Source organism: Leopardus geoffroyi, chromosome D1 (assembly GCF_018350155.1).
Source record: "Leopardus geoffroyi isolate Oge1 chromosome D1, O.geoffroyi_Oge1_pat1.0, whole genome shotgun sequence".
Taxonomy (NCBI): Eukaryota; Metazoa; Chordata; class Mammalia; order Carnivora; family Felidae; genus Leopardus; species Leopardus geoffroyi.
The window spans coordinates 106,487,261-106,508,505 of record NC_059329.1 but is presented as its reverse complement, the minus strand read 5'-3'; the positions used below and the strand labels follow the sequence as shown (position 1 = coordinate 106,508,505).

Genomic DNA, 21,245 nt, shown 5'->3' with positions numbered 1-21,245 from the left:
GGGCCTGTGGTTTCCTTCATTCCACACATTCTGGCTCTTGCATTTAAGATCCTTCCCAGAGTCGAAACCCAGGAGTCCTGGCTTCTCTAGCAGACAGAAATCAATTCTCCCAGGGCCCCCCAACCCCCTTGAAAGGAAGATCGGTGGCTTCAGTGCAAAAAGCTTTATTGAGTCTCTGTGCCAGGAGCAGTCGCCAGCCCTTCCCGTGTCGCTTTCCCATCACCCTGTGTTTTCTCTGTTCCCCGCTGGTTCCAGCCGCAGGGGCTAAGCCCCGGCCACCTAGCTTTCCTGCCGCCCCCAGTCCGGCTCCGTGACTATCCTTAACCCCTCTAATCCCAGGGACCCCCCCCCTCCCCCACCTGGAGCCTTGGTATGGAGTTGTGAGGTTTTCAGTGTTTGTCCATCCCTCCCCTTCCCCCCTCCCATTCCCCATCAGGCCACTAGGCCTCAGGTGGACCCTCCTTAGGAGGTGCCTCTTCCGGTGGGGTCTCCTCAGGTGCCGGCCTGTGAGCAACCCCTCCCTGTCGCCACGCTGTTTGCAGCATGTCCTTCAGCCCGCTGGGAAAGAGGTAGCCCTGGGTCTCTCCCTCCCCATCGATGACTCCTCCGAGCCCCTCCAGTGCTGTCTGCAGGTACCGCAGGCCCAGGAGCACCAGAGTCTGGGGGAAAAGCAAAGGGAAAGAGGTCAGTGAGGGTCCACCGCCCCAGGGGCCAGAGCTGGAGGCAGCGAGGAGGCCCAGGTGGAGGCAGCCCTCAGACACTTTGCTGACTCACCTGCAGCAGGAAGGTGACAGCCAGCATGCTGCCCAGCGTGCTCGCCAAACCCTGCAGGTGCCCCAGCAGCACCCCGTGGCATCCTTGCGCCCAGAGGTTTAGGTTGGGCTGACGGGGATCAAAGAGCGGGTGGGCATGGGGGTCTGAGAGCCGGCTTTGCAGGCAAGGTCTGGGTGAGTGGGGGTTGCAGCAGGAGAAAGGGACACCGTCGATCAGATACAGGCCCTCCACGTTGCTCTGGATGCGGCTGCAAAGGGAGGGGACAGGGGAGTTAGGGCGTCTGGAAGTCGAGGCCTGGAGGAAAGGCTGCCGGGCACAGGAATGGAGAAGGGAAACAGGAAAAAGACCTTCACTGACTGGTTTGCTGTGTGCCAGGCGTGCACAATTCATTTATCCTCACAATAAGTCTGTAAGATCGGTCCCATTAGCTCCATTCTACAAATGAGGAAATGGGCCCAGAGCTGTTTGGTAACATGCCCTGGGTCACACACCTGATAGATAGCAGATCTGTAACCCATTCTCTCCATCACTAGGCTCTATTTACTTCCTATCTGGGTAAGGTGGGTTTCAAGGGATGAGGAGGAGGAAAAGGAGGGGAAGGAGGCCAGGAGGAGGGGGGCGGGGGAATAAGACACTCACTCCACCACGTCCTGGTCATTGGGATCCAAGTAACGGCTGCTGACCCACTGGACCCCAAACCAATCCTTGTACCCGTGGCGCCCGCAGCAGTGGTGCCTCAGCTGCAGCTCATCCAACAGCCGTTTGGCATGACAGTGTCCGGGCACCTCTGTGTCTTTGTAGTGAACCAAGGCAGTCCCCAGGCCCTCCTCCAGCCCTGTGTCCAGACTCCCAGGTAAAGCCAGGGCCAGTCCCAGGGCCAGGACCAGAAGACCCCCGCCCGCAGCAGTGCCAACCACGAGCAGCGGGCCTAGGACCTTCCGCCAGGGAGGGTATTGAGCTGCGTCCAGACTGGCCCTGCTGGTCCCTGCACCCACCAGTCCTGTGCCCAAAGCCACCGCACCAGCTGCCAGGGCAACCCGGGGCAGGGCAGCAAATGGGCAGGAGGGAGCCAAGAAGGTGCTGAGGTGCCACAGCTGGACCTGGAGGTGCCCGCTATAGAGGAGGGTGAGGCCACCGGCCAGCGCCAGCAGCCAGGAGAGGAGCCAGAGCCCCTGTGCCAGACGGATGCGGGGCTGGAGGGGCAGCACCAGGGGCAACACCGGCGCCATCTCCCATCTCTGCCCAAGGGAAAGCAGAGCTCTCAGGGACTAGGGTTGGCCAGCGCGGGGTGCTGAGTCAGCCCAGCCCGGCTTGAGCTGGGCTAATGCCATCCTGACCCCAATACCCTGGGAATCCTCCCACCCCCATCCTTAATAACCCGCTGCCCTGGCCCCTGCCAGCCCCAATTCGAGATGCCTTGGCCTTGCCCCTTAGGAAAAGCCCCGCCCCCGGGCTAAGGGCCCATTTCATGACCCCGCCCCTGCCCCCTCGCGGAAGTGGGGAGGGGCCGGTCGGCTCTGCCCCTAGGGGCTAGGGGCAGGGACTCCGGGACCAGAGAGGACCCCAGGGATTCAGGGGGCGGGGATCCCGGAAGGGCCTGGAGGGCGGAGGCCCAGAGGGGGTCCGGGGGTCAGCGGGTTAGCCCTGCCCGGGGACTGAGCCGCGAGGCCCGGACAGGGAGGGGTTACCAGGCGGCCCGGCCCCCCCCCACTCGTCCCGCCCCCCCTCCCGCGCTTCCTGGCGGCTCCGCGTCCGGCGCCTGTTTGTGCCGCGGCGCTGGGGCCCCGGACGGCCCCGCCACCCCACCCCCGGGAGCCGAGAGCGGCCCCGGGAGAGTCCGAGGCCCCGGCGGGTCCTGGAGCCTGCCGCCCCCGCTCCACAGCGCCCCCTCCAGGCCCTTTCCCCGCGCCCGACAGCGCCCCCGGGGGGTGGCACGGCACCCTTGCGCGCGCGCCCCGGGGTGCTTCCCCTTCCCCTCTCCCTGGCCATGGCCCCGGCGGCTTAGAAGCCTCCTCCGCCGCCGCCGCTCGGAGCAAGCCGGGGGCCGGATGGACGGGGCCGGGGGGCCCGGTGAGTACGGGGCGGGGCGGGCGGCGTGCCCCTTCCCGGAGCGCCGGCCGGTCGGCCGCTGCCAGTGCCCGACGGCTGTCTGGCGGCGTCCCCGCGTGCTCCTCGGCCTCAGGGGTTCTGAGCATCCTCCACTGTTCCTCAGGTCGCTCTCCCTAGTTATTTGGATCTCCTACTGTCATTTCGAACTTCCTCAACGTCATCCTATTCCCCATGTTATTCTGGGCCCCTCGATGTTTCTCTGCCCCCTATGTTATTCCGGGCCTCTTCTCATGGTATTTCGGGTCGTTTTACTTCTGACCCGTTACCCTGGGACCTTCACTATGACTCCGTCTCCACTGATACCCTCTCCTGTCATTCTCGATCTCTCCTCCTGGTCCTGTGAGCCCTCAGATGACTGTACGCTTCGGGGCGCCCTCTTCTATTCGCGCCCCCTTCTCAGTTTCTCTGCCTGCCTTGGAGACCTGAGCTTTGCTCTGGGGTGGGCCGTCATCCCGCGCCGGCGCTGCGCCTCCCTCTGTGGTTCCCACGTTCCTGGGCAGTACTCCATATTTTCCCCCTGGTACTCCATGGTACTCCCTGTCTTTGCGGAGGTTGAGACAGCAGCAGGAAGGGAGCCTTGCCAGGCTCCTCGCCTGCCCTGCCAGAAGGAGGCCCTTGATTCTCTACCACCCGCCTCCTCCCCTCCGGGCCAGCCTCCAAGCCCGGGGCTGCTTGAAGGGGGTAGTCCTATCGGACGAATGCAAGGTCGGAGGGAAGTCAGAATCCCCTCAACCCTTTTCTTCAGGTGGTGGGTACATTCTGAGTGCTTCCTGCCCTTTTCCCAGGTGAGGGCCCTGCTCAGGAGGCCCTGCAGTCCTTGAGCCGGCGGCTTCAGGTGCAGGAGAAGGAGATGGAGCTGGTTAAGGCGGCCCTGGCAGAAGCCCTCCGCCTGCTGCGGCTGCAGGCGCCCCCGAACTCCCTGCAGGACCCTGGCGCCCCAGCTCCTACAAGGGACAGGTAGGCAGGTTGTCACGCCCTCTTCTTCCGAGGGCCTCTGGGGGCATCAGGTTGACTCACTGTCTCCCCAGCAGCCCTGCAGCCCCCCCAGGACTGCCACCCACGTGCAGCCCCTCCTTGGTGAGCCGGGGCACCCAGACGGAGACAGAGGTTGAGATGCAGCCGTCCCCTGGACCCCCTGGCCTGAGCAATGGGCCCCCAGCCCCACAGGGGGGCAGTGAAGAGCCTAGTGGGACCCAGTCTGAAGGAGGGGGCAGCAGCAGCAGTGGTTCCCCTGGCCCCCCAGGGATCCTCAGGCTTGTGCAGCCCCCACAACGCGCTGACACGTAAGTGTCCTGTGGCAGGGGCCAGGAGGGCCGGCGGAGGGACTGGGAAGCGTGAGGAGAGGGAACGATCTTTACCAGCTCACTATGCTCCTACCAGGCCACGGAGAAATTCTTCCTCCTCCTCATCCCCCTCAGAGCGGCCTCGGCAGAAACTCTCCCGGAAGGCAGCTTCCTCGGCCAACCTGTTATTGCGGTCAGGGAGCACAGAGAGGTGGGCGAGGCTCCCGCCACCCCCAACCCGCCCCACCCCACGCTCAGGCTCTTGACTTTCCACATCCCTCACCTCACTTCCCTGGGTGGGGTGGGGGGACCTCATCGCCCAACAGGAGGAAAGGAACAAGCCCCCCAGGGGCGCCTGCTGTGTACCCGGCACTGTGCTAAACCCTCGACCTCCTCCATCTCATTCAGTTCCCACGACATCTTTGGGGGGTAGGTGGTCTCATGCTGTTCATTGTCCGGGCGAGGAAGCAGGCTCAGAGAGGGTAAGTCATTTGTCTCGGGTCACACAGCCAGAACTAGGATCTGAACCCTCCTCTCCCTGACTTCGGTTCCATCATATCACCACATACCTTCCAGGATTCCGAGAGGTACCAAAAAGCTCTCGCGATTTTCCTGGATGACCGTTTCCGGAGTTTTCCCCCCACTGCCCCTCACCGCCCCCCCACCCCACCCCCAACCAGGCTTTATTTCTACAGAGCAAGGGGAAATTCTAGTGGCTGAACATAGTTGTCTCAGAGTCTGTACACCCGGACAGGACCCAGGACACCTGAGTGTTCATTCTAGCCATGTCCTCAGTTTCCCCTGTATTCTCAGAAGAGAAGTCACTACGTTTTTTATCTAATGACAGCTATCTGTGGAATTCACCTGTTACTTTCCCCTTGAGAGATAAAGACTTTCTTGCTGACCTCCCAGATCCCTGAAAGGCAGGGCTGGTGTACATTCTGGTTTCACTTTGGTCCCATTTTACCGATGGAGAAATGAAAAGGTCAACCAGAAGCCTGGTAGTCTAGAGGAAAGGGCTCCCCCCTGTCATGCTGCTGCACTGGCTCTTACAAGCTTTATGGCCTGAATCTTCTCACCTCTTACATGGAGCTGAGAGTCCCCATCCACTCTGGGGCCCCGAATGCTCCGAATGCAAACTAAAAGCCTGCAGAGAGGACTCTGTAGGTCTCTGGAGTAACCTCCTTTCTTGTGTCCTGCCCTTCCCCACTTAGGTCTTGGGACCTGACCCCATCCCTATGCTTTTCTCTCTTCCCAACAGCCGTGGGGGAAAGACCCCCTCTCCAGCCCTGGGGGCCCTGGGTCTCGGAGAAGCAACTACAATTTGGGTACGTACAGAGGAGCGAATAACTTGGATGACAGTGTTAGGGTTTGGGCGACAGCCCTGAGAGCTATTTTGGGGGACCTGTGAGGTGTGGTGGGTAGAGTTCTGCTCTGGCTTTCCTGGAAGGGAGGCTGCAGGGTGGTGGTTGACACCCCCCTTTTCTCTGTAGAAGGCATCTCAGTGAAGATGTTCCTTCGCGGCCGCCCCATTACCATGTACATCCCGTCTGGCATCCGCAGCCTTGAGGAGCTGCCCAGCGGCCCACCCCCGGAGACCCTCAGCCTTGACTGGGTGTATCCTGCCCCCTCCAATCCCCCAGGAACCACCTTAACCATCTTGGGAACCCCCCCTTCTTTATGGTTTCCCCCTCGACCTGCGGGATCAGGGAGCCCTCTGAATCCTCCCCTACCGTCCTCTGCCGATGGTGCTCCAGCCAGAAGGTCTTCCGTTGCCCCCCCTTCCTCATTCTGCCCTTGATCTGACCCTTTCCTTGACTGTGATCCCCACTCCAGTTACGGGTACAGGGGTCGTGACTCCCGCTCTAATCTGTTTGTGCTGCGCTCTGGGGAGGTGGTCTACTTTATCGCCTGTGTGGTGGTGCTGTACCGGCCCGAGGGAGGCCCAGGGGGTCCTGGAGGTGGCGGCCAGCGACATTACCGGGGCCACACGGACTGTGTTCGATGGTGAGGGGCCTGGGACCTGGGAGGGGGTGGGCGGCTCTAGGCGTGGGGATGGTGGGCTTGGCAGGAGCAGGGTCTGGGTCGGTGTGGAGGAGCAGGAGAGTAGAGTCGCCTTGCTGCTCTGCAAGCATGGAGAAGGTGTCCTGAGGGGTCTTGAGAGACCGACCCCCTTCCCTAGAGTGTCTCCTCCCCCCCACTTAGTCTGGCCGTCCACCCCGATGGTGTTCGTGTAGCCTCAGGACAGACAGCTGGAGTGGATAAAGATGGAAAGGTAAGACCAAAGCCCAACACCAGGCAGACAGGATGAAATTCCAGCCTGGCTTTCCTTCATACCCCTGACCCCTTCTCCTCTCCCAGCCCCTGCAGCCTGTGGTTCACGTCTGGGACTCAGAGACACTGCTGAAGCTGCAGGAGATTGGACTGGGGGCCTTCGAGCGGGGCGTGGGAGCCCTGGCCTTTTCAGTTGCGGTGAGCTGACCCCGAAGCCTCTAGACCCCCATCTTCCTTGCCCAGGAACCTCATTCTTGCACCTCACCGGGAACCCTCAGAAGTTCTGACCTTCCTGAACCTGACTCCGCCGGTTCTCCTGAGAAAGGAGCAGGTGTCCCCTTCTCCTGCCCGCTCAACTGTGATGGCAGCCCTTGCCTAATGACCATGAACCCACAGACTTCTAGGCCTCACTCGGCCCCTCCGATGTGTCCCCCATTCTCAGGATCAGGGTGCTTTTCTTTGCGTGGTGGATGATTCCAATGAGCATATGCTGTCCGTGTGGGACTGCAGCCGGGGCACAAAGCTGGCTGAGATCAAGGTGAGGAGTCCAGGCGGCCTGGCGGGGCACCATGGTTAGGGACCTGGGGGCAGTGAAGTACAGAGAGCTGCAGACTTACCCATACGTTGACTTCCTTTCTGGCTGGGTCACCTGGAGGAAGCCCCCTAGCCTCTCTGAGGCTGTAAACGGGGATTTCAGAAGTCCTGGCTTCCTGAGGGATAATGTCTTAGGCATTAGGGTGGTTCTGGCATCGTGAGTGACAGGGAGGGGTGCCCTGAGGGGACCAGGGTCTGGGTCCAGAAGGAAGGCTTGTCCTCGGGTTTCAGGATATCAGCAGACCGGCTGTCAGGCTGCAAACTGAAGAGTCAAGTCAAGTGAAGGTGCTCAGGGCTCGGGGTGGCTGAATCTGGTATCTTCCCTTCAGAGTACAAATGACTCAGTCTTGGCCGTTGGCTTCAGCCCTCGCGACAGCAGCTGCATTGTCACCAGTGGGAAATCGCATGTCCACTTCTGGAACTGGAGTGGAGGAGCAGGGGTTCCTGGGAACGGGACTCTCACCCGGAAACAGGGTGTCTTTGGGGTGAGGTGTGGATGGGTGTGGGGTGGGGGGGGGGGAGGACAGAGTGGAGATGGAAGTATTGGTCTGAATACCTGAGACCCTGGTACCACCCAGCTGGCAAGGGTCTGTGACTTTCAGTCTTTGGCCTTCCCTTTGATCTCTGCTCTCTCCCCTAGAAATACAAGAAACCCAAGTTTGTCCCTTGCTTTGTGTTCCTCCCGGATGGGGACATTCTTACGGGGGACTCAGAGGGGAACATTCTCACCTGGGGACGGAGCCTCTCAGATGCCAGGACCCCAGGCAGGGGTGGAGCCAAAGGTATGTGGTTGGGGGTGGCACCTGGGAAGTCTAGTACCCCAGAGGGTCTGTGGGAAACAGAGGATTTTCCTTTTTTTTTTTTTTTTTTTTTTTTTTTTAACCATGAGAATTGATAGATCTCTGTGGACCCCCTGTAGAAAGGCCGGCTGGAAGGGTAGGGGCGACACGGCTGGGGCTTTGGAGTCTGCCGGATCCTGGGTTCAGATTCCAGTTTTGCCACCAGTTGTGTGGCCTTTAGGAAGTTACCTCACTTCTTTGAGCCTCGGTTGTTCAGTCTGTAAACTGGGTAAAATGATAGCTGAGGATCAGAGATCACATTCGGTAGGTGCTCGGCGGCTAGGAGTTATTATTGTGTTGTGACGGCCAAGGCTGCCTCTGTTCCCCACTTCCCTGTACCCCCACAGCATGACCCACTCGTGACTTTGCCAACAGAGACCTATGGGATTGTGGCCCAGGCCCATGCTCACGAAGGTTCCATCTTTGCCCTGTGTCTCCGGCGGGATGGGACTGTACTGAGTGGTGGCGGACGGGACCGCCGGCTGGTCCAGTGGGGGCCGGGATTGGTGGCTCTCCAGGAGGCTGAGGTGAGGGCTAGCCTGGGGTCGAAGGAGGGAGTGGGGAGAGGAATGGCCAGGGGGCCCCTGACTTCATGCCACCGTTCCGCAGATTCCTGAACACTTTGGGGCTGTGCGGGCCATTGCTGAGGGGCTGGGCTCCGAGCTGCTGGTGGGAACCACGAAGAATGCATTGCTGAGGGGAGATCTGGCGCAGGGCTTCTCCCCTGTAATCCAGGTTGGAGGGCCAAGGGCTCCAGGGAGGAGGGTGGGAAGTGCTACTGAGGAGGGGCAGAGGTAACAGCCCGTGATCTGCTGCAGGGTCACACGGATGAGCTCTGGGGGCTCTGCACACATCCCTTCCAGAACCGTTTTCTCACCTGTGGCCATGACCGACAACTCTGCCTGTGGGATGGGGAGGGCCATGCGCTGGCCTGGAGCATTGACCTAAAGGTAGAGCCCCGTGTCCCTGGATCCCCAGTGCCACACCCACCATGGCTTCTGTGGACACCACTCCTTCCCCAGCATCCCTCTTCCTTCTCCCCAGGGGCAGTCACTTTGTACTGGCATGGCTGTGTTGGCTACCAAAATCTGCATTCTTCTGTGCAGATGCCTCCAGTGTCCCCTAGGCACTGTCCCCTCCCCCTTACCCCCAAACCCCCAGACTCCCTTTGACCCAGCAACAAATGGTTAATCTCTGGCACAGCCTCCTAGCTCAGTTCTGGTTGTTAAATATGTTGAGTATCGCCTAGTTTAGGCTCCAGTGACACCCTGCCTCCACCCCAGGTCTACTGTCCCTCTCCTCCCTGTCTCATCCTTGGGAGGAGAAGGCTTTGGTGTTACCAACATGACGAAGTGTCTGTCCAGGAACCTTCACTAGAAAGGCATCTTCCTGAATTCACCTTCTCCCCCCTTCCAGGAGACTGGTCTCTGTGCTGACTTCCACCCCAGCGGGGCAGTTGTGGCCGTAGGACTGAACACAGGGAGGTGAGAGGAGCCAGGATTCCTGGGAGGGGAAAGCAGGAGCTTTGAGAAGGGCCCCTGGTAATGGGGTGGCAGGGGAGGAGTGTGGCTCAGGAGCCCCAACCGCACCTTCTCGTTTCTCAGTGCTTTTCTCTGCAGCCCAGGCCTCCCCTGCTCTGCTTGTGGCAACTGTCATCACACCCAACCACTCTCCCCTCTGAGCCTGGGAGTGGCAGCTTAGGATAGAAAAGCTGTGGGGGATAGGAGGGACATGGGAGAGACTGACACAGGGAAGTGACAGGCTTACAGACTCCATAAGGTTCCTGTATTCTTTTCTTAGAGGCATCAGAAGCCCCTCACCCTTTCTCTCTCCTTAGCGTCTTCCGATTTCCTGGCATAAGAATGCAGAGGCAACCTGTCTACATCACAGCCTTTCTGTTGGCGTCTCTGACGCTCTCCAACTTGCCAACCCCCACGTTGCCCAGGATGGGTAACCTCACACCTGCTTTCCACCCCCTCCCTTCCAGGTGGCTGGTTTTGGACACAGAGACCAGAGAGATCGTGTCTGATGTCACTGATGGCAATGAGCAGCTCTCAGTGGTCCGGTACAGCCCAGGTGGGAGCCACCCCCATCCTGGACCCAGACCTGTCCCTGGCCCTTCCCTCTCTGAGTGACTGTCTTTATAGATGGGTTGTACCTGGCCATCGGTTCCCATGACAACATGATCTACATCTATAGCGTTTCCAGTGAGGGTGCCAAGTCCAGCCGCTTTGGCCGCTGTGTGGTGAGGAAGCCGGGGTGGAGGGTGGGGCATTGCCATAGCAGGTAAACTGGAAGGGCTCTCATGCACTAAGGGGGACCTGGGGATGGGAAATGGTAGCTACATTTTTAGTCTCTTGACCCTTGCTCCCAGGGTCACTCCAGCTTCATCACTCACCTTGACTGGTCCAAAGATGGGAATTTCATCATGTCCAATTCTGGGGACTATGAGATCCTTTACTGTGAGTGGCTGTAGGGGAAAGCATGGGGAATGGGTAATCGGCTGGGTTTTGTCTCGGGGTGGGAGGCTCCTGGCTGGGAGGGGACGAAGAGTGTGTAGGCAGCTCCAGGTAGAGATGGGGCTGAAGTGGAGTTGGAATTGTTCAGGTAGGAGAAATATTGTGACTTGAAAAACCCTACACAGTTTTACACCATGCCTTTCCCCACGAGGACTTGAGGGAGTTGAGGAATGTACTAGGAAAAGATTGTTTAGGACAAGTTTCTCAGCAGGTGTGGAGGAATTGACTTAGCCAGGGAGGAAGAACTGATGAGAAGCTGTTAGGGACACTTCAGAACTTCAGGATTCAGGAAGTGCATGGGGCTGGGTTTTGCCCTGGGCTGAGGGCTACCAAGGTGACCAGATCACATGCCATTACCTCACGTTAGTCTTTCCAACCTACCCTTCCCGGTCAGTGGGTCGGTGGGTCGGTGTCTTGCCAACCGAGGGCAGGGGGAGAGCTGAGTTGGGTGGGTTCCCTCCCCCCAGGGGACGTGGCTGGAGGCTGCAAGCTGCTGAGGAATCGCTATGAGAGCCGAGACCGGGAGTGGGCCACCTACACCTGCGTGCTGGGCTTCCATGTCTATGGTGAGCAGGGCCTCCGAACCTTGCGGGGTGGGGTGGGGTGGGGTGGGGTTGTGCGGGGTAAGGTGGAGCCCGCACTGGGCTCGGAATGCTGGGCATGTGTCAGAGGGGTGGGTGTCAAGAAACCGGCAGATCCAGCCCAGGAGGCCCCTCTGGCCCTCGGTGGCTGCCGGGACCGGGAAGGATTGCCTGGAAAGCGGCCGGTGGGCGGCCTCGGCTGCCTGACCGCCGGAAACGGTGCGGAGCCTGGGCCGTGGGTGGCCGCGGGGAGGAGGCCATACTGAGGCCGGCTGCTGTGCTAGGCGTGTGGCCAGACGGCTCGGATGGCACCGACATCAACTCCCTGTGCCGCTCCCACAACGAGCGAGTGGTGGCCGTGGCCGACGACTTCTGCAAAGTGCACCTGTTCCAGTACCCGTGCGCACGCGCCAAGGTGAGGCCTCCAGGGGCCTCTGGGGCCGGGCGGGCGGGGGCCGGGTCCAGGGCTCCCCGGCCGCCGCAGCTCGGTCTTCTTTCCCGCCCAGGCTCCGAGCCTCGTGTACGGCGGCCACGGCAGCCACGTGACCAGCGTCCGGTTCACGCACGACGACTCGCACCTCATCTCGCTGGGCGGCAAGGACGCCAGCATCTTCCAGTGGCGAGTGCTGGGCGCTGGGGGCGCGGGGCCGGCGCCCGCCACGCCCTCTCGAACCCCCTCCCTGTCCCCCGCCTCCTCTCTCGATGTCTGACCGCTGCCGGAGGGGAGCCACCGGCCCTGCGGCGCGGCCCCGCCCACCCGAAACCCCCAGGACCAGGGGCCGACTTTTCCTCGACTTCGAGACATTCCCGATCGCGCGTTTCCCTGGAGGGGGCGAACGGCACCCCCGCACACACTGTAGAGACCCGCTGGCTGAGCCGGGCAGCCCCAGCCTGGGCCCTGACTCCTGCCGCCTGCTGAGGGGCAATAAACCAAAAGCAAAGTCGCCTCCCAGTCCTTTTGTGGGGCGCGGCTGGGCGCCTCCGGGGCCCTGTGGGGGTGGCGATGAAGGAAAAGAGGAGTTTGGAAGGAGTAGGGGAGCGTCGGCCACTCATGCAAATAACAGGCAAAGCCGCTTGCAAATAACCCGGCGGAGCGCAAAGGCGCGCGAGTCTTTTCGCGGCCGCAGGCGGAGTTGAGGGGCTCCGGCGAGGAGAGAGTTAAGCCCAACACCTCTCCCGCCCTCGGAGGAGGGGCCGAGCTGCAACGGAAATAACCGAGCGCCGGGCCGCGGTTGGCCGGAGGGAGCCGAACCTTTTCCGGAAGTAGCCGATCTCTGGGGTCTCGCTCTCCGACCTGAGCCGAGCGCCGGGCCTTGTTCTCCGGATCGGCCGAAGGTGTTCCGGAAGGAGGCGAAACCCGAGGCGGGCAGGGCAAGCCTTCCCGGCGGCCGGCAGATCCCAACGTCTGGTGGGGCTCGGCGAGGGCGGGGAGAGTCAGAACCTGGCTCCGGTCCGGCGGGAGCCGAGCTTGTTCCGGAAGAGGCCGAGCGGACCGGCGCTGGCCTCGGCGTCCCGAGCGTGAGGCGGTAGCTGCGGCGGCGACAGCGCGGGCCGGGATGAACCGCGACGGCTGAGGCAGCGGAGGTGCCGGCTGCGCGGGCCCGACCGAGACTTCCGCGAAGCGCCAGCCCCGCGCTCGGGGCTTCGCCTCGAGCCGAGCCCTGCCCCCGCGAGCCTCCCGGACCCCTTTGTGCGGCCGGAGGCGGCGGCGGGAACGGCCATGGCGGCCAATATGTACCGGGTGGGGGGTGAGTACCGGGGGAAGGGGCTGCGGGGCCCGGGGCGGGAGAAGTCGGGGACCGGGGCTGGAGAGGCTCGGCACCCGGCAGCGCGGGGAGCCGCGTCCGGGGCGGCGTGGTCCCGAGCGCGGACCGGAACCGGAACCGGGAGCACGGGGAGCGAGGGTGCGGGGACGGCGACGCGGCCGGGCGCCGAGGCCCCCTGGAGAGCCTGCGGGCTGCCCCGACGGCACTCTCGGGGCTGCGTCTGGGGCCCCGGGTCGGAAGTGGGGCCTGGGAAAGTGGTGCGGAAGGAGCTGACAGGGCAGGCCGGGGGCACCAAGGGCCGAGGCGTCCGCTCTGCCGCCTGAGCGGGACCGCCGGGAGGTTTCCTCTCCCCCGGGGCGTTATTGTGCGCCTGGGTTCGAAAAGGCGAGGGCACTAGAGCGAACAATCGCCGATGCCGGGGTGCAACTCCATCGCTGAATTGTGGGGACTGCAGGGGGACCCCCTGTTTCTTGTCTCTTCGTTGAGGCTCACTTTTGAGAGAAAGATCTGATATTAGAACTCGGTGGTCAGGGGGGGTGGTGGCGGGGGGGAAATCCCTCATTTTCTCGTAGTCTCTCTACTTCCACATTTCAGCGTTCTCTCTACCTGGACCCTTATTCTTTTGGTCCCCTCAGGCCTCTTTTCTCTCTGACCCTGGTGCTCTGGCTTTCCCATCTCCTCCTCTGATCTTCCCGGTGCTTCCCCACCCCCTCCTACAGATTACGTCTATTTTGAGAACTCTTCCAGCAATCCTTACCTGGTTAGACGGATTGAGGAGCTCAACAAGGTGAGTGGAGCAGAGTCCCACCCCTGCCCCTTCGGGTACCTCCCTCTCTCCAGGGGGTCTTTTTTTTTTTTTTTTCCTGAGGTCACTAACTTCAGATGGAAGAGAGAGAGATCCAGAGAAAAACCAGCCCTAATCCTAAGTGCCCATTCATATTCATTCATTCATTCATTTATTCATTCAGTGTATTCAGGAAAGGCTTTTGAGAGCTAGGTGGGAGCTTTCCTATTCCTTCTGTTGGGGGCTAAGGAAAGGGAAAGTCTAGGGGAAAAAAGTTTGGAAGTTGTCCTTAAATGTGAGTCTCTTTATTTGTAATTCCTTTGGGTGTCTGGGTGGCTCAGTGGGTTGAGGGTCCGACTCAGTTTTGGCTCAGATCATGATTCCAGGGTTGTGGGATGGAGACTTGAGTTGGGCTCCATGCTGAGCGTGGAGTCTGCTTGAGATTCTCATTCTCTCTCACCACCTCCCCTCTCCCTGGCTCATGCTCTCTCTCTCTTAAAAAAAGAAAATTATAAAAAAAACCAAAACCCTCATAGTTTCTTGGGTTTTTCTATTTACACCCCTTAGAAACTACTTCATGCTTAGTTTCTTCTTCATGTGTTTCCACTTTAAAACAACCCATTTTAACTGCAGTTTCCCCCCCCCTTAGACAGCAAATGGAAACGTGGAGGCAAAGGTTGTGTGCCTTTTCCGGCGAAGGGACATTTCTAGTAGCCTCAACAGCCTGGCTGATAGCAATGCCAGTGAGTGTCTTCGTACCCCCACCCCACCCCCACCCTCCCTGTCTCCCCCTTCCCATGATCTGAGGTCTGGGCATGTCCCTGCAGGTGTTTCCCCTGGTAGCATGCCCAAAGCCCGGGTGTGAGTTTGGGGGTGGGAAATGCCTGGTCTACAGAAGAAGGCCTGTTTTTACACGTTGGGGTTGGAAGCAGGGTGGAGAGACGATGATAAGGAAAGCCAGAATATGACTCGTGTGGGAGTGTGTGTATCTGAACGATAGGTGGAAAAGAGATGCTAGTATTTAAATAGGGGAGGAAGAAGAGCTGTAGAGAAGCAGGACCCTTGAGGGACGGTTTTGGGTACATTGGGACAATGGGTGGTGATTGTAAAGGTCAAGGTGAAGAGGAAGAGCTTGTACTTAGAAGCTTGCAGGGAAGCAGCCTAATTTTGTGGTCGCGAGGTAGCGAGAATACATTGAAAGGGCAGAATAGGAAGCTCGGAAAGTTATCTTGCCTTTTCTGCCCTTTCCCACCTCTTCCGTCCTTCTCCAATCCATTTTATATCTTTCCCTTTTGCCTTCTCTTCCTTCTCTTTATGATTTTATCTTCTGTAAAAAAAATTATCTCCTGTTTTCCTTAGTTGATCTTCCCTTTCCTGCTTTGGCTTTCTTTCCTCTTTCTCTTGTTCCTCCTTCTTAAATTATTTTCCTTATTTCAGGCTGCTTTGAGCACGAAGGGGTTAACAAGGAGCTAGGCCTACCAAGTTCCCTGGCCCTCTGGGGTTTCCAGCCCCATCTGGCAGGGGCTGACCTTGGCCTTGTCCAATCAGAAGGGGTGGGGGGTGTGGTCCCCCCTTGCCTTAGCACAGGGTTTCACACAGGGTTTCCGGAGCACACAGGCGAGGGGTGGAGCCCGCTGCACCCCCACCCCCCCTTCTCCCTGAGGTTGGGAACAATGCACCAATGAGCCTGGGCCTGTGGCTCTCCTGCCCCCTCCCACTTTGGGTGGCACTCAGCCAAGTTAACCCTTCTCACCAGGGTTTCAGGGCAAGTCGCAGCTCCTGGGAAGGAAGGTGTTGGCACTGGCTTGGGAAATACTGTCCTCGGAAGCCCCACAAACTTAGTAGTCAAGTGGACAGCGAAGGATTGTTACAGTTGCCTGATGTTTAAGAGCAAAGAGTCTCCTGAACTCTGAAAAGAAAAACTAGTAAACACAACCTTATGTGACAGTTATTCACCATATTGGGTTTCTCAACCTCAGGCTGGTTTTGCAGGAGAGACGTGTGTGATGTTCCTGCTGGGCCTAGTGTGGGCAGATTTGTGCTTTATGAGTGGCATCTGAGCGTTGGTACCTGGGTTTAGGATGGGTTTCTGTGGCATTCTTTGTACTCTCAGCAGCTGTTCCCAAGGCACTGGTGATGGGGAGCTGGGAGGACCGGAACAGCGGAGAGGGCTAGGGGGAGAGGGCTCAGTGGGAAAGCTGGTGGTTGTAGGTATAAACGGCAGATGCCTGGGGAATGTGAAAAAAACCCAGCTGGGATAGGAAGTGTTTTCCCCGGGTCAAAGTTTCCAAGGTGGCTTCTTTCTGAATTAGTTTCTGACTTGCCTTCTTCCTCCTTAATCTCCCAGGGGAGTTTGAGGAGGAATCAAAGCAGCCAGGGGTGTCAGAGCAGCAGCGACATCAACTGAAGCACCGGGAGCTTTTTCTTTCTCGGCAATTTGAATCGTTACCAGCCACCCACATAAGGTATAGGACAATCGGGGCCACTGTGGCCGGTGTGCACTTCTTTAGAAGATGGAGAGGAGGGGCGTGGTGGCATAATGGAAGTGCTGTGGAGAAGGAATGAGGAGCTCACCTAGGGTTTTCGGACCTCTCTTCTGTAGGGGGAAATGCAGCGTGACCCTCTTGAATGAGACCGACATCTTGAGCCAATACTTGGAAAAGGAGGTGAGAAAGAGGTGTGGGGGGAAAGAAGGAGGGGAGTGGGTGTGCCCAGAAGGCCAGAGGAGAGTAGGACTGGAATGAGGTTCAGGTCCACAGACCGCCTGTCATGGGAACGCTGGATGCTCCCCACCGCCCGCTTACCTTTTCTTCCTGGTTCCAGGACTGCTTTTTTTACTCACTGGTGTTCGACCCCGTGCAGAAGACGCTTTTAGCCGATCAGGGGGAGATCCGAGTTGGTTGCAAATACCAAGCTGAGATCCCAGATCGCCTGGCAGAGGGTAAGCAACAGGACGGAGCGTGCGGCCCCGGAGTCATGTAACGTCGTAGTCGCTGTGAATGGCGTGCTGCGGAGTCATAGGCTCCACGGCCTTCACGGCTCTGTGCCATCGCCCTGACAAGCTGGGACCTTGGGAACCTGCAAGGGGCCAATGGGCACAGTCGGGAAGAAAAGTCCGAGAGTTGAGGTGGCTGATAGAATCCAAGCCAGAGGCACGGGGGGGGGGGAGCGAGGTGCTGTTGTGTCAAGGCACCTATTGTTCTCCTTTCCCTCTCCCTGATGTTGCCATTGCCCTGTTCCCCAGGAGAATCTGATAATCGGAACCAGCAGAAGATGGAGATGAAGGTCTGGGACCCGGACAACCCTCTCACAGACCGGCAGATTGATCAGTTTCTCGTGGTGGCCCGGTGAGGGGTGGGTGGACGGGCGAGACGGGCTGGGGGCGGTGTGGACGCTCTGCATCGAATTCTCAGAGCTGGACTAGACTGGTTGTTTTGGCCTGCGTGGTTTTCCTTATCTGGCTTAGTTCCTCAGCTCACTCCTGCTTTCTTCTCTCTCTCTTGACTTCTTAATATCTCCCTTAGGGCCGTGGGGACCTTCGCAAGAGCCCTAGATTGCAGCAGCTCCATTCGGCAGCCGAGCCTGCACATGAGTGCAGCCGCTGCCTCCCGAGATATCACGCTGGTGAGCAGAGGTTGCTGGGAAGTCGGGCAGGCTGGGCTCTGTGGGGACCTGCAGAGCCTGGGGACAGAGGAAGGGTCTCTGAGAAGCCCGGTGTGGGGGGTCTCAGGGCATCTGCATTGTTTCCCACCTTCCCGGTAGTTTCATGCCATGGATACGTTGCAGAGGAACGGCTACGACTTGGCTAAGGCCATGTCGACCCTGGTGCCCCAGGGAGGCCCGGTGCTGTGTCGGGACGAGATGGAGGAGTGGTCGGCCTCGGAGGCCATGCTGTTTGAGGAGGCCCTGGAGAAGTACGGCAAGGATTTCAATGATATTCGCCAGGATTTTGTAAGTGGACAGGGCTGAGAGGAGAGGTGGAAGAGACGACAGGTGAGGGAATGGGGACCCGGAGCCAGATGCCAGCTCAGCTTCCTTCCCTCTGCCTCCTTAGCTGCCTTGGAAGTCACTCGCCAGCATAGTCCAGTTTTACTACATGTGGAAAACCACAGACCGCTATATTCAGCAGGTACGGGCTGGGCTGGGAAGGCTGGACCAGGGGCCCCCAGCTCACCCCTGCCTTTGAAGTTGATGACATCGTCCTGCGGAGGTGCTCTGATCCTTCTCTTTCTTCCTTTTTTCCCCTTCTTGCAGAAAAGATTGAAAGCTGCTGAAGCAGACAGCAAACTGAAACAAGTCTATATCCCCACCTAGTAAGTGTGGTAGGTGGGGGAGGCTGGCATGTTTTCTTTTTCTCCCTCCCCACCCTCCCCGCCCCCACACCCCCCCTCCCCAGCAATGCTTTTCTCAGTGATTGGTGGTGACCGCGGCAGGAGTCAGGGTCAGAGGGTCAAATGATCAGGAGGAGGTGGACGTGGATTCTCTTTCTTGACCGGTTCCTGGTTTCTCCCCACACTGTTCCTGTCAGTACTAAGCCAAATCCTAACCAGATCATCTCTGTGGGCTCGAAACCTGGCATGAATGGGGCTGGATTCCAGAAGGGCCTGACTTGCGAGAGCTGCCACAGTGAGTTTCAGGGAGGGGCAGGGATGTTGAGGGGGGTGAGGTCTTCTCTGGGCCAAGGACCTAAGGGGCTCAGGTGGCATATTTGTCCCCAACTCCCCCTTTTCTCCATGTTCCTACAGCCACACAGTCTGCCCAGTGGTACGCCTGGGGCCCACCCAACATGCAGTGCCGCCTCTGTGCTTCCTGTTGGATCTACTGGAAGAAGTATGGGGGACTGAAGACCCCGACCCAGCTTGAGGGGGCTGCCCGGGGCACAACAGTAAGGCCTGATGGGGAACAGGCAGGGGAGAGCAGTAAGCATAGTGATGTGAGCTTCAGGTGAAGGCCAGAACCTTAAAAGGTGGTTGGATGTGTGTGGGGTTGGGGAGGTGGTGCTTAGTGGTGGCTGGGGAGACGGGTGGGTGGGATGGTAGTAAAAAGATCAGGCGGGAATAAACTGCTTTTTGCAGAGACTGAAGGAAACAAGGGAGCCTCAGTGCCCATCCGTGTTCTCTCTTTTTCCTATGTCTTTCTTCCAGGAGCCACACTCGAGGGGTCATTTGTCTCGACCTGAAGCCCAGAGTCTCTCCCCCTATACGACCAGCGCCAACCGGGCCAAGCTACTGGCTAAGAACAGGCAAACATTCCTGCTTCAGACCACAAAGCTGACCCGTCTTGCCAGACGCATGTGCAGGGACCTGTTACAGCCGAGGAGGGCTGCCCGACGACCCTATGCCCCTATCAATGCCAATGCCATCAAGGCAGAGTGTAAGGGCAGGAGCGGTGGGGCTAGTGGCAGGCCTGGGCGCTCTGGCCAGAAAGCAGAGCAGAGACCAGTGTTTCTCTGGAGGTTTAATGACCACAGGGACAGCAGGCCACAGTGGTTTGGTAGGAGGTTAGATGTGGCTCCTGGCCGTAGGAGAGGCCTGAATAGTGAAGCCCCTTCAAAAGCTTTCATCTTTGCTCTCCAGGCTCCATTCGACTTCCTAAGGCTGCGAAAACTCCACTGAAGATTCACCCTCTGGTGCGGCTGCCCCTGGCAACTATTGTCAAAGATTTGGGTATGGGATGGGGAAACCAGACTGTGGGTATGGGATGGGGAACCAGTTAGATGGTTTCAGGGTCTCTGTCATCCTTTTACTATCACAGTCCAAAGAGATTGAGTTTAACCAACTGTACTCCTGTAGGTTAATAATGGTTTTCATAGGCTGTCCAATATTACCATAGTGAGCTAAGGCCACATTCCTGTGGTAATCGCCAGACTGCTTTTGGGGATGCCCAGGGAAACTACATACAGAGGAGAAAACACGAAATTTCTCCAAGTTTTTTCCTGTTTTTTTTTTTTTTTTTTTTCTTGGCAGTGGCCCAGGCACCTCTGAAACCAAAAACACCTCGGGGTACCAAGACACCGATCAACAGAAACCAGCTGACCCAGAACCGGGGTCTGGGGGGCATTATGGTGAAACGGGCCTATGAGACTGTGAGTTGACAGCTGGAGTGGGCCAGGCCGATTGGGTGGGCTTTTATTTCTGATAGGGATCTGTGAGCCCTCTCTCATTGTGCCTGCGCCCACCCCTCCTCTCCAGATGTCAGGAGCCGGGGTCCCCTTCTCTGCCAATGGAAGGCCTCTGGCCTCAGGGATTCGTTCAAGCTCACAGCCAGCAGCCAAGCGTCAGAAACTAAACCCGGCTGATGCTCCCAATCCTGTGGTGTTTGTGGCCACAAAGGATACCAGGTAGGGAGCCCACCCACCGTCGGAGGGGCTGAGAGGTTGATAACCCAGGTTGGTGGGTAAGGACAATAGGAATTCTGAACAAGACCAGCTCCAGAGGACTGGGCACGGGGTGGGGGTGCCAGGAAAGAATGGGCCAGAAGGCACACTATGGCATGGACTGGGGAAGGGGGTTTACCTTGAGGGTCCTAGCCTTCATTCCACTCTTCTTTTCCTGGCCAGGGCCCTGCGGAAGGCTCTGACCCATCTGGAAATGCGGCGAGCTGCTCGCCGGCCCAATTTGCCCCTGAAGGTGAAGCCACCACTGATTGCAGTGCGGCCCCCGGTCCCACTATCTGCACCGTCACATCCTGCCAGCACCAATGAGCCTATTGTCCTGGAGGATTGAGCGTCTGCGGGGAGGGAGGGAGGTGGGCTGAAAGCTAGAGGGTGGGTGCCCAGGGCACCCACCCTCCCTTCCCTCTAGTATCAAAGGGAATGAGGAGTGAGGGAGGGAGGGAGCAAGTGTGTGTCCTTGGAGGGGTCGGGCGCCCTCTGGTGTTACCACTTGCGAGGCTCGTCCCCTTCCCATGCTTCTCCATGCCTGGTGGTGGGGGACACACTGCAGGAACTTGGTCCATTGTGGGAACCTAGCCTGTTTTGGGGGGTAGGACCCACAGTTGTCTTGGACAGTTTTGGGGGGAGGGTTTTTTAATTTTTTAAAAATTTTGCCTCCCTTTTTGAAAGGGGATGGGGGAGGGGAAGAGTAAATTGGTAGGAGGTGGTGGTACCTGGTTGGGGGAGGGGGGCGTGCACTGCCATGACTGCCATGTCTATATCTTTTTTTTTTTTTTTCTAATGGGGGTTTCTCTTCCTGTCCGGTGTCCGGACTTTCCTAATTGGAGTTTGAGGCCCCTAAGCTGGCATCAGCCCCAGCCCATGCTCTCTCTTTTCCTTCCCTCGCCTTGTCCCCTCTGCCTTTTGTACGCCAATTCTCAGAAATAAAGATCTTTTGTCCGTTTTTTTAACCTCGGATTCTGTAATTGGTTCTTATAGTAACAAATAAAAAGCTGTTTTCTTCAGCTTCTCCCGGCTCAGCTGTTCTCTGCCATGGGTGGGGGGGGGGGTGGGGGGAGGGTGGTGTCTTCAGTTGGAATAAAGGACAAAGGGATAAGAAAGACGATACAGATGGTGCTTGCCCTGGGAGCAGCTTTCTGAGATAGGCAGCATGGACAGGCAGACTGTTCCTGCTAGCTTTCTTGGGGGACCCAAACTGCTCCCCAGCTCCCTGTGGTGCTGGAACTCGAGCTCCATCTTGGTACAGATTCACTCAGAATCAGCTGACTCTCTGGTTGGTGGCTTCCACAGGAAGGGAGGCATGAAGGTGCTTTTTCTCCTATTTCCCA

At 58.6% G+C, this 21,245-nt stretch overlaps 3 protein-coding genes across 8 annotated transcripts; 2 read left to right on the top strand and 1 right to left on the bottom strand.

Annotated features, from left to right (window-relative positions):
- Nucleotides 1-148: 148 nt before the first annotated feature.
- ROM1 (retinal outer segment membrane protein 1) lies at nucleotides 149-2,358 on the bottom strand. Its single transcript, XM_045485576.1, has 3 exons — nucleotides 1,414-2,358; nucleotides 775-1,021; nucleotides 149-659 (listed from the first exon to the last, which is right to left on the bottom strand). Exons 1-3 carry the CDS (start codon nucleotides 2,001-2,003, stop codon nucleotides 441-443), a joined length of 1,056 nt encoding a protein of 351 aa, XP_045341532.1. The 5' UTR covers nucleotides 2,004-2,358; the 3' UTR covers nucleotides 149-440.
- Nucleotides 2,359-2,483: 125 nt separating this feature from the next.
- EML3 (EMAP like 3) lies at nucleotides 2,484-11,919 on the top strand. Of its 5 annotated transcripts, none has more exons than XM_045485571.1 (23): nucleotides 2,484-2,844; nucleotides 3,669-3,840; nucleotides 3,915-4,166; nucleotides 4,264-4,377; nucleotide 4,938; nucleotides 5,428-5,494; nucleotides 5,660-5,783; nucleotides 6,003-6,173; nucleotides 6,372-6,441; nucleotides 6,528-6,638; nucleotides 6,883-6,978; nucleotides 7,364-7,519; nucleotides 7,675-7,816; nucleotides 8,249-8,400; nucleotides 8,483-8,608; nucleotides 8,692-8,823; nucleotides 9,290-9,357; nucleotides 9,861-9,949; nucleotides 10,021-10,118; nucleotides 10,248-10,335; nucleotides 10,860-10,958; nucleotides 11,368-11,388; nucleotides 11,480-11,919. In XM_045485571.1, exons 1-23 carry the CDS (start codon nucleotides 2,823-2,825, stop codon nucleotides 11,890-11,892), a joined length of 2,784 nt encoding a protein of 927 aa, XP_045341527.1. In that variant the 5' UTR covers nucleotides 2,484-2,822; the 3' UTR covers nucleotides 11,893-11,919. The 5 variants fall into 5 exon arrangements, with proteins under 5 accessions (XP_045341527.1, XP_045341526.1, XP_045341524.1 ...); XM_045485570.1 differs by having other exon boundaries at nucleotides 3,912-4,166; XM_045485568.1 differs by having other exon boundaries at nucleotides 11,258-11,388; nucleotides 11,480-11,808.
- Nucleotides 11,920-12,207: 288 nt separating this feature from the next.
- MTA2 (metastasis associated 1 family member 2) lies at nucleotides 12,208-20,926 on the top strand. Of its 2 annotated transcripts, none has more exons than XM_045485572.1 (18): nucleotides 12,208-12,721; nucleotides 13,459-13,526; nucleotides 14,173-14,266; nucleotides 15,871-15,988; nucleotides 16,126-16,189; nucleotides 16,347-16,464; nucleotides 16,768-16,870; nucleotides 17,048-17,147; nucleotides 17,286-17,474; nucleotides 17,578-17,652; nucleotides 17,778-17,836; nucleotides 18,052-18,149; nucleotides 18,269-18,408; nucleotides 18,668-18,896; nucleotides 19,100-19,189; nucleotides 19,490-19,608; nucleotides 19,715-19,863; nucleotides 20,083-20,926. In XM_045485572.1, exons 1-18 carry the CDS (start codon nucleotides 12,694-12,696, stop codon nucleotides 20,246-20,248), a joined length of 2,007 nt encoding a protein of 668 aa, XP_045341528.1. In that variant the 5' UTR covers nucleotides 12,208-12,693; the 3' UTR covers nucleotides 20,249-20,926. The 2 variants fall into 2 exon arrangements, with proteins under 2 accessions (XP_045341528.1, XP_045341529.1); XM_045485573.1 differs by lacking the exon at nucleotides 12,208-12,721 and adding an exon at nucleotides 12,852-12,996.
- Nucleotides 20,927-21,245: the final 319 nt, after the last annotated feature.

Bases quoted from the DNA above. Each gene is read 5' to 3' on its own strand.
- ROM1 (XM_045485576.1), bottom strand. From the start codon at position 2,003: ATGGCGCCGGTGTTGCCCCTGGTGCTGCCCCTCCAGCCCCGCATCCGT. The intron at 1,022-1,413 runs GTGAGTGTCTTA...CTCCCTTTGCAG, and splicing joins AATGACCAGGACGTGGTGGA to CCGCATCCAGAGCAACGTGG. The intron at 660-774 runs GTGAGTCAGCAA...CTTTTCCCCCAG, and splicing joins CTGTCACCTTCCTGCTGCAG to ACTCTGGTGCTCCTGGGCCT.
- EML3 (XM_045485570.1), top strand. From the start codon at position 2,823: ATGGACGGGGCCGGGGGGCCCG. The intron at 4,167-4,263 runs GTAAGTGTCCTG...TGCTCCTACCAG, and splicing joins CCCCCACAACGCGCTGACAC to GCCACGGAGAAATTCTTCCT. The intron at 10,119-10,247 runs GTGAGGAAGCCG...CCTTGCTCCCAG, and splicing joins GCCGCTTTGGCCGCTGTGTG to GGTCACTCCAGCTTCATCAC.
- MTA2 (XM_045485572.1), top strand. From the start codon at position 12,694: ATGGCGGCCAATATGTACCGGGTGGGGG. The intron at 14,267-15,870 runs GTGAGTGTCTTC...TTAATCTCCCAG, and splicing joins CCTGGCTGATAGCAATGCCA to GGGAGTTTGAGGAGGAATCA. The intron at 17,653-17,777 runs GTACGGGCTGGG...CCCTTCTTGCAG, and splicing joins CAGACCGCTATATTCAGCAG to AAAAGATTGAAAGCTGCTGA.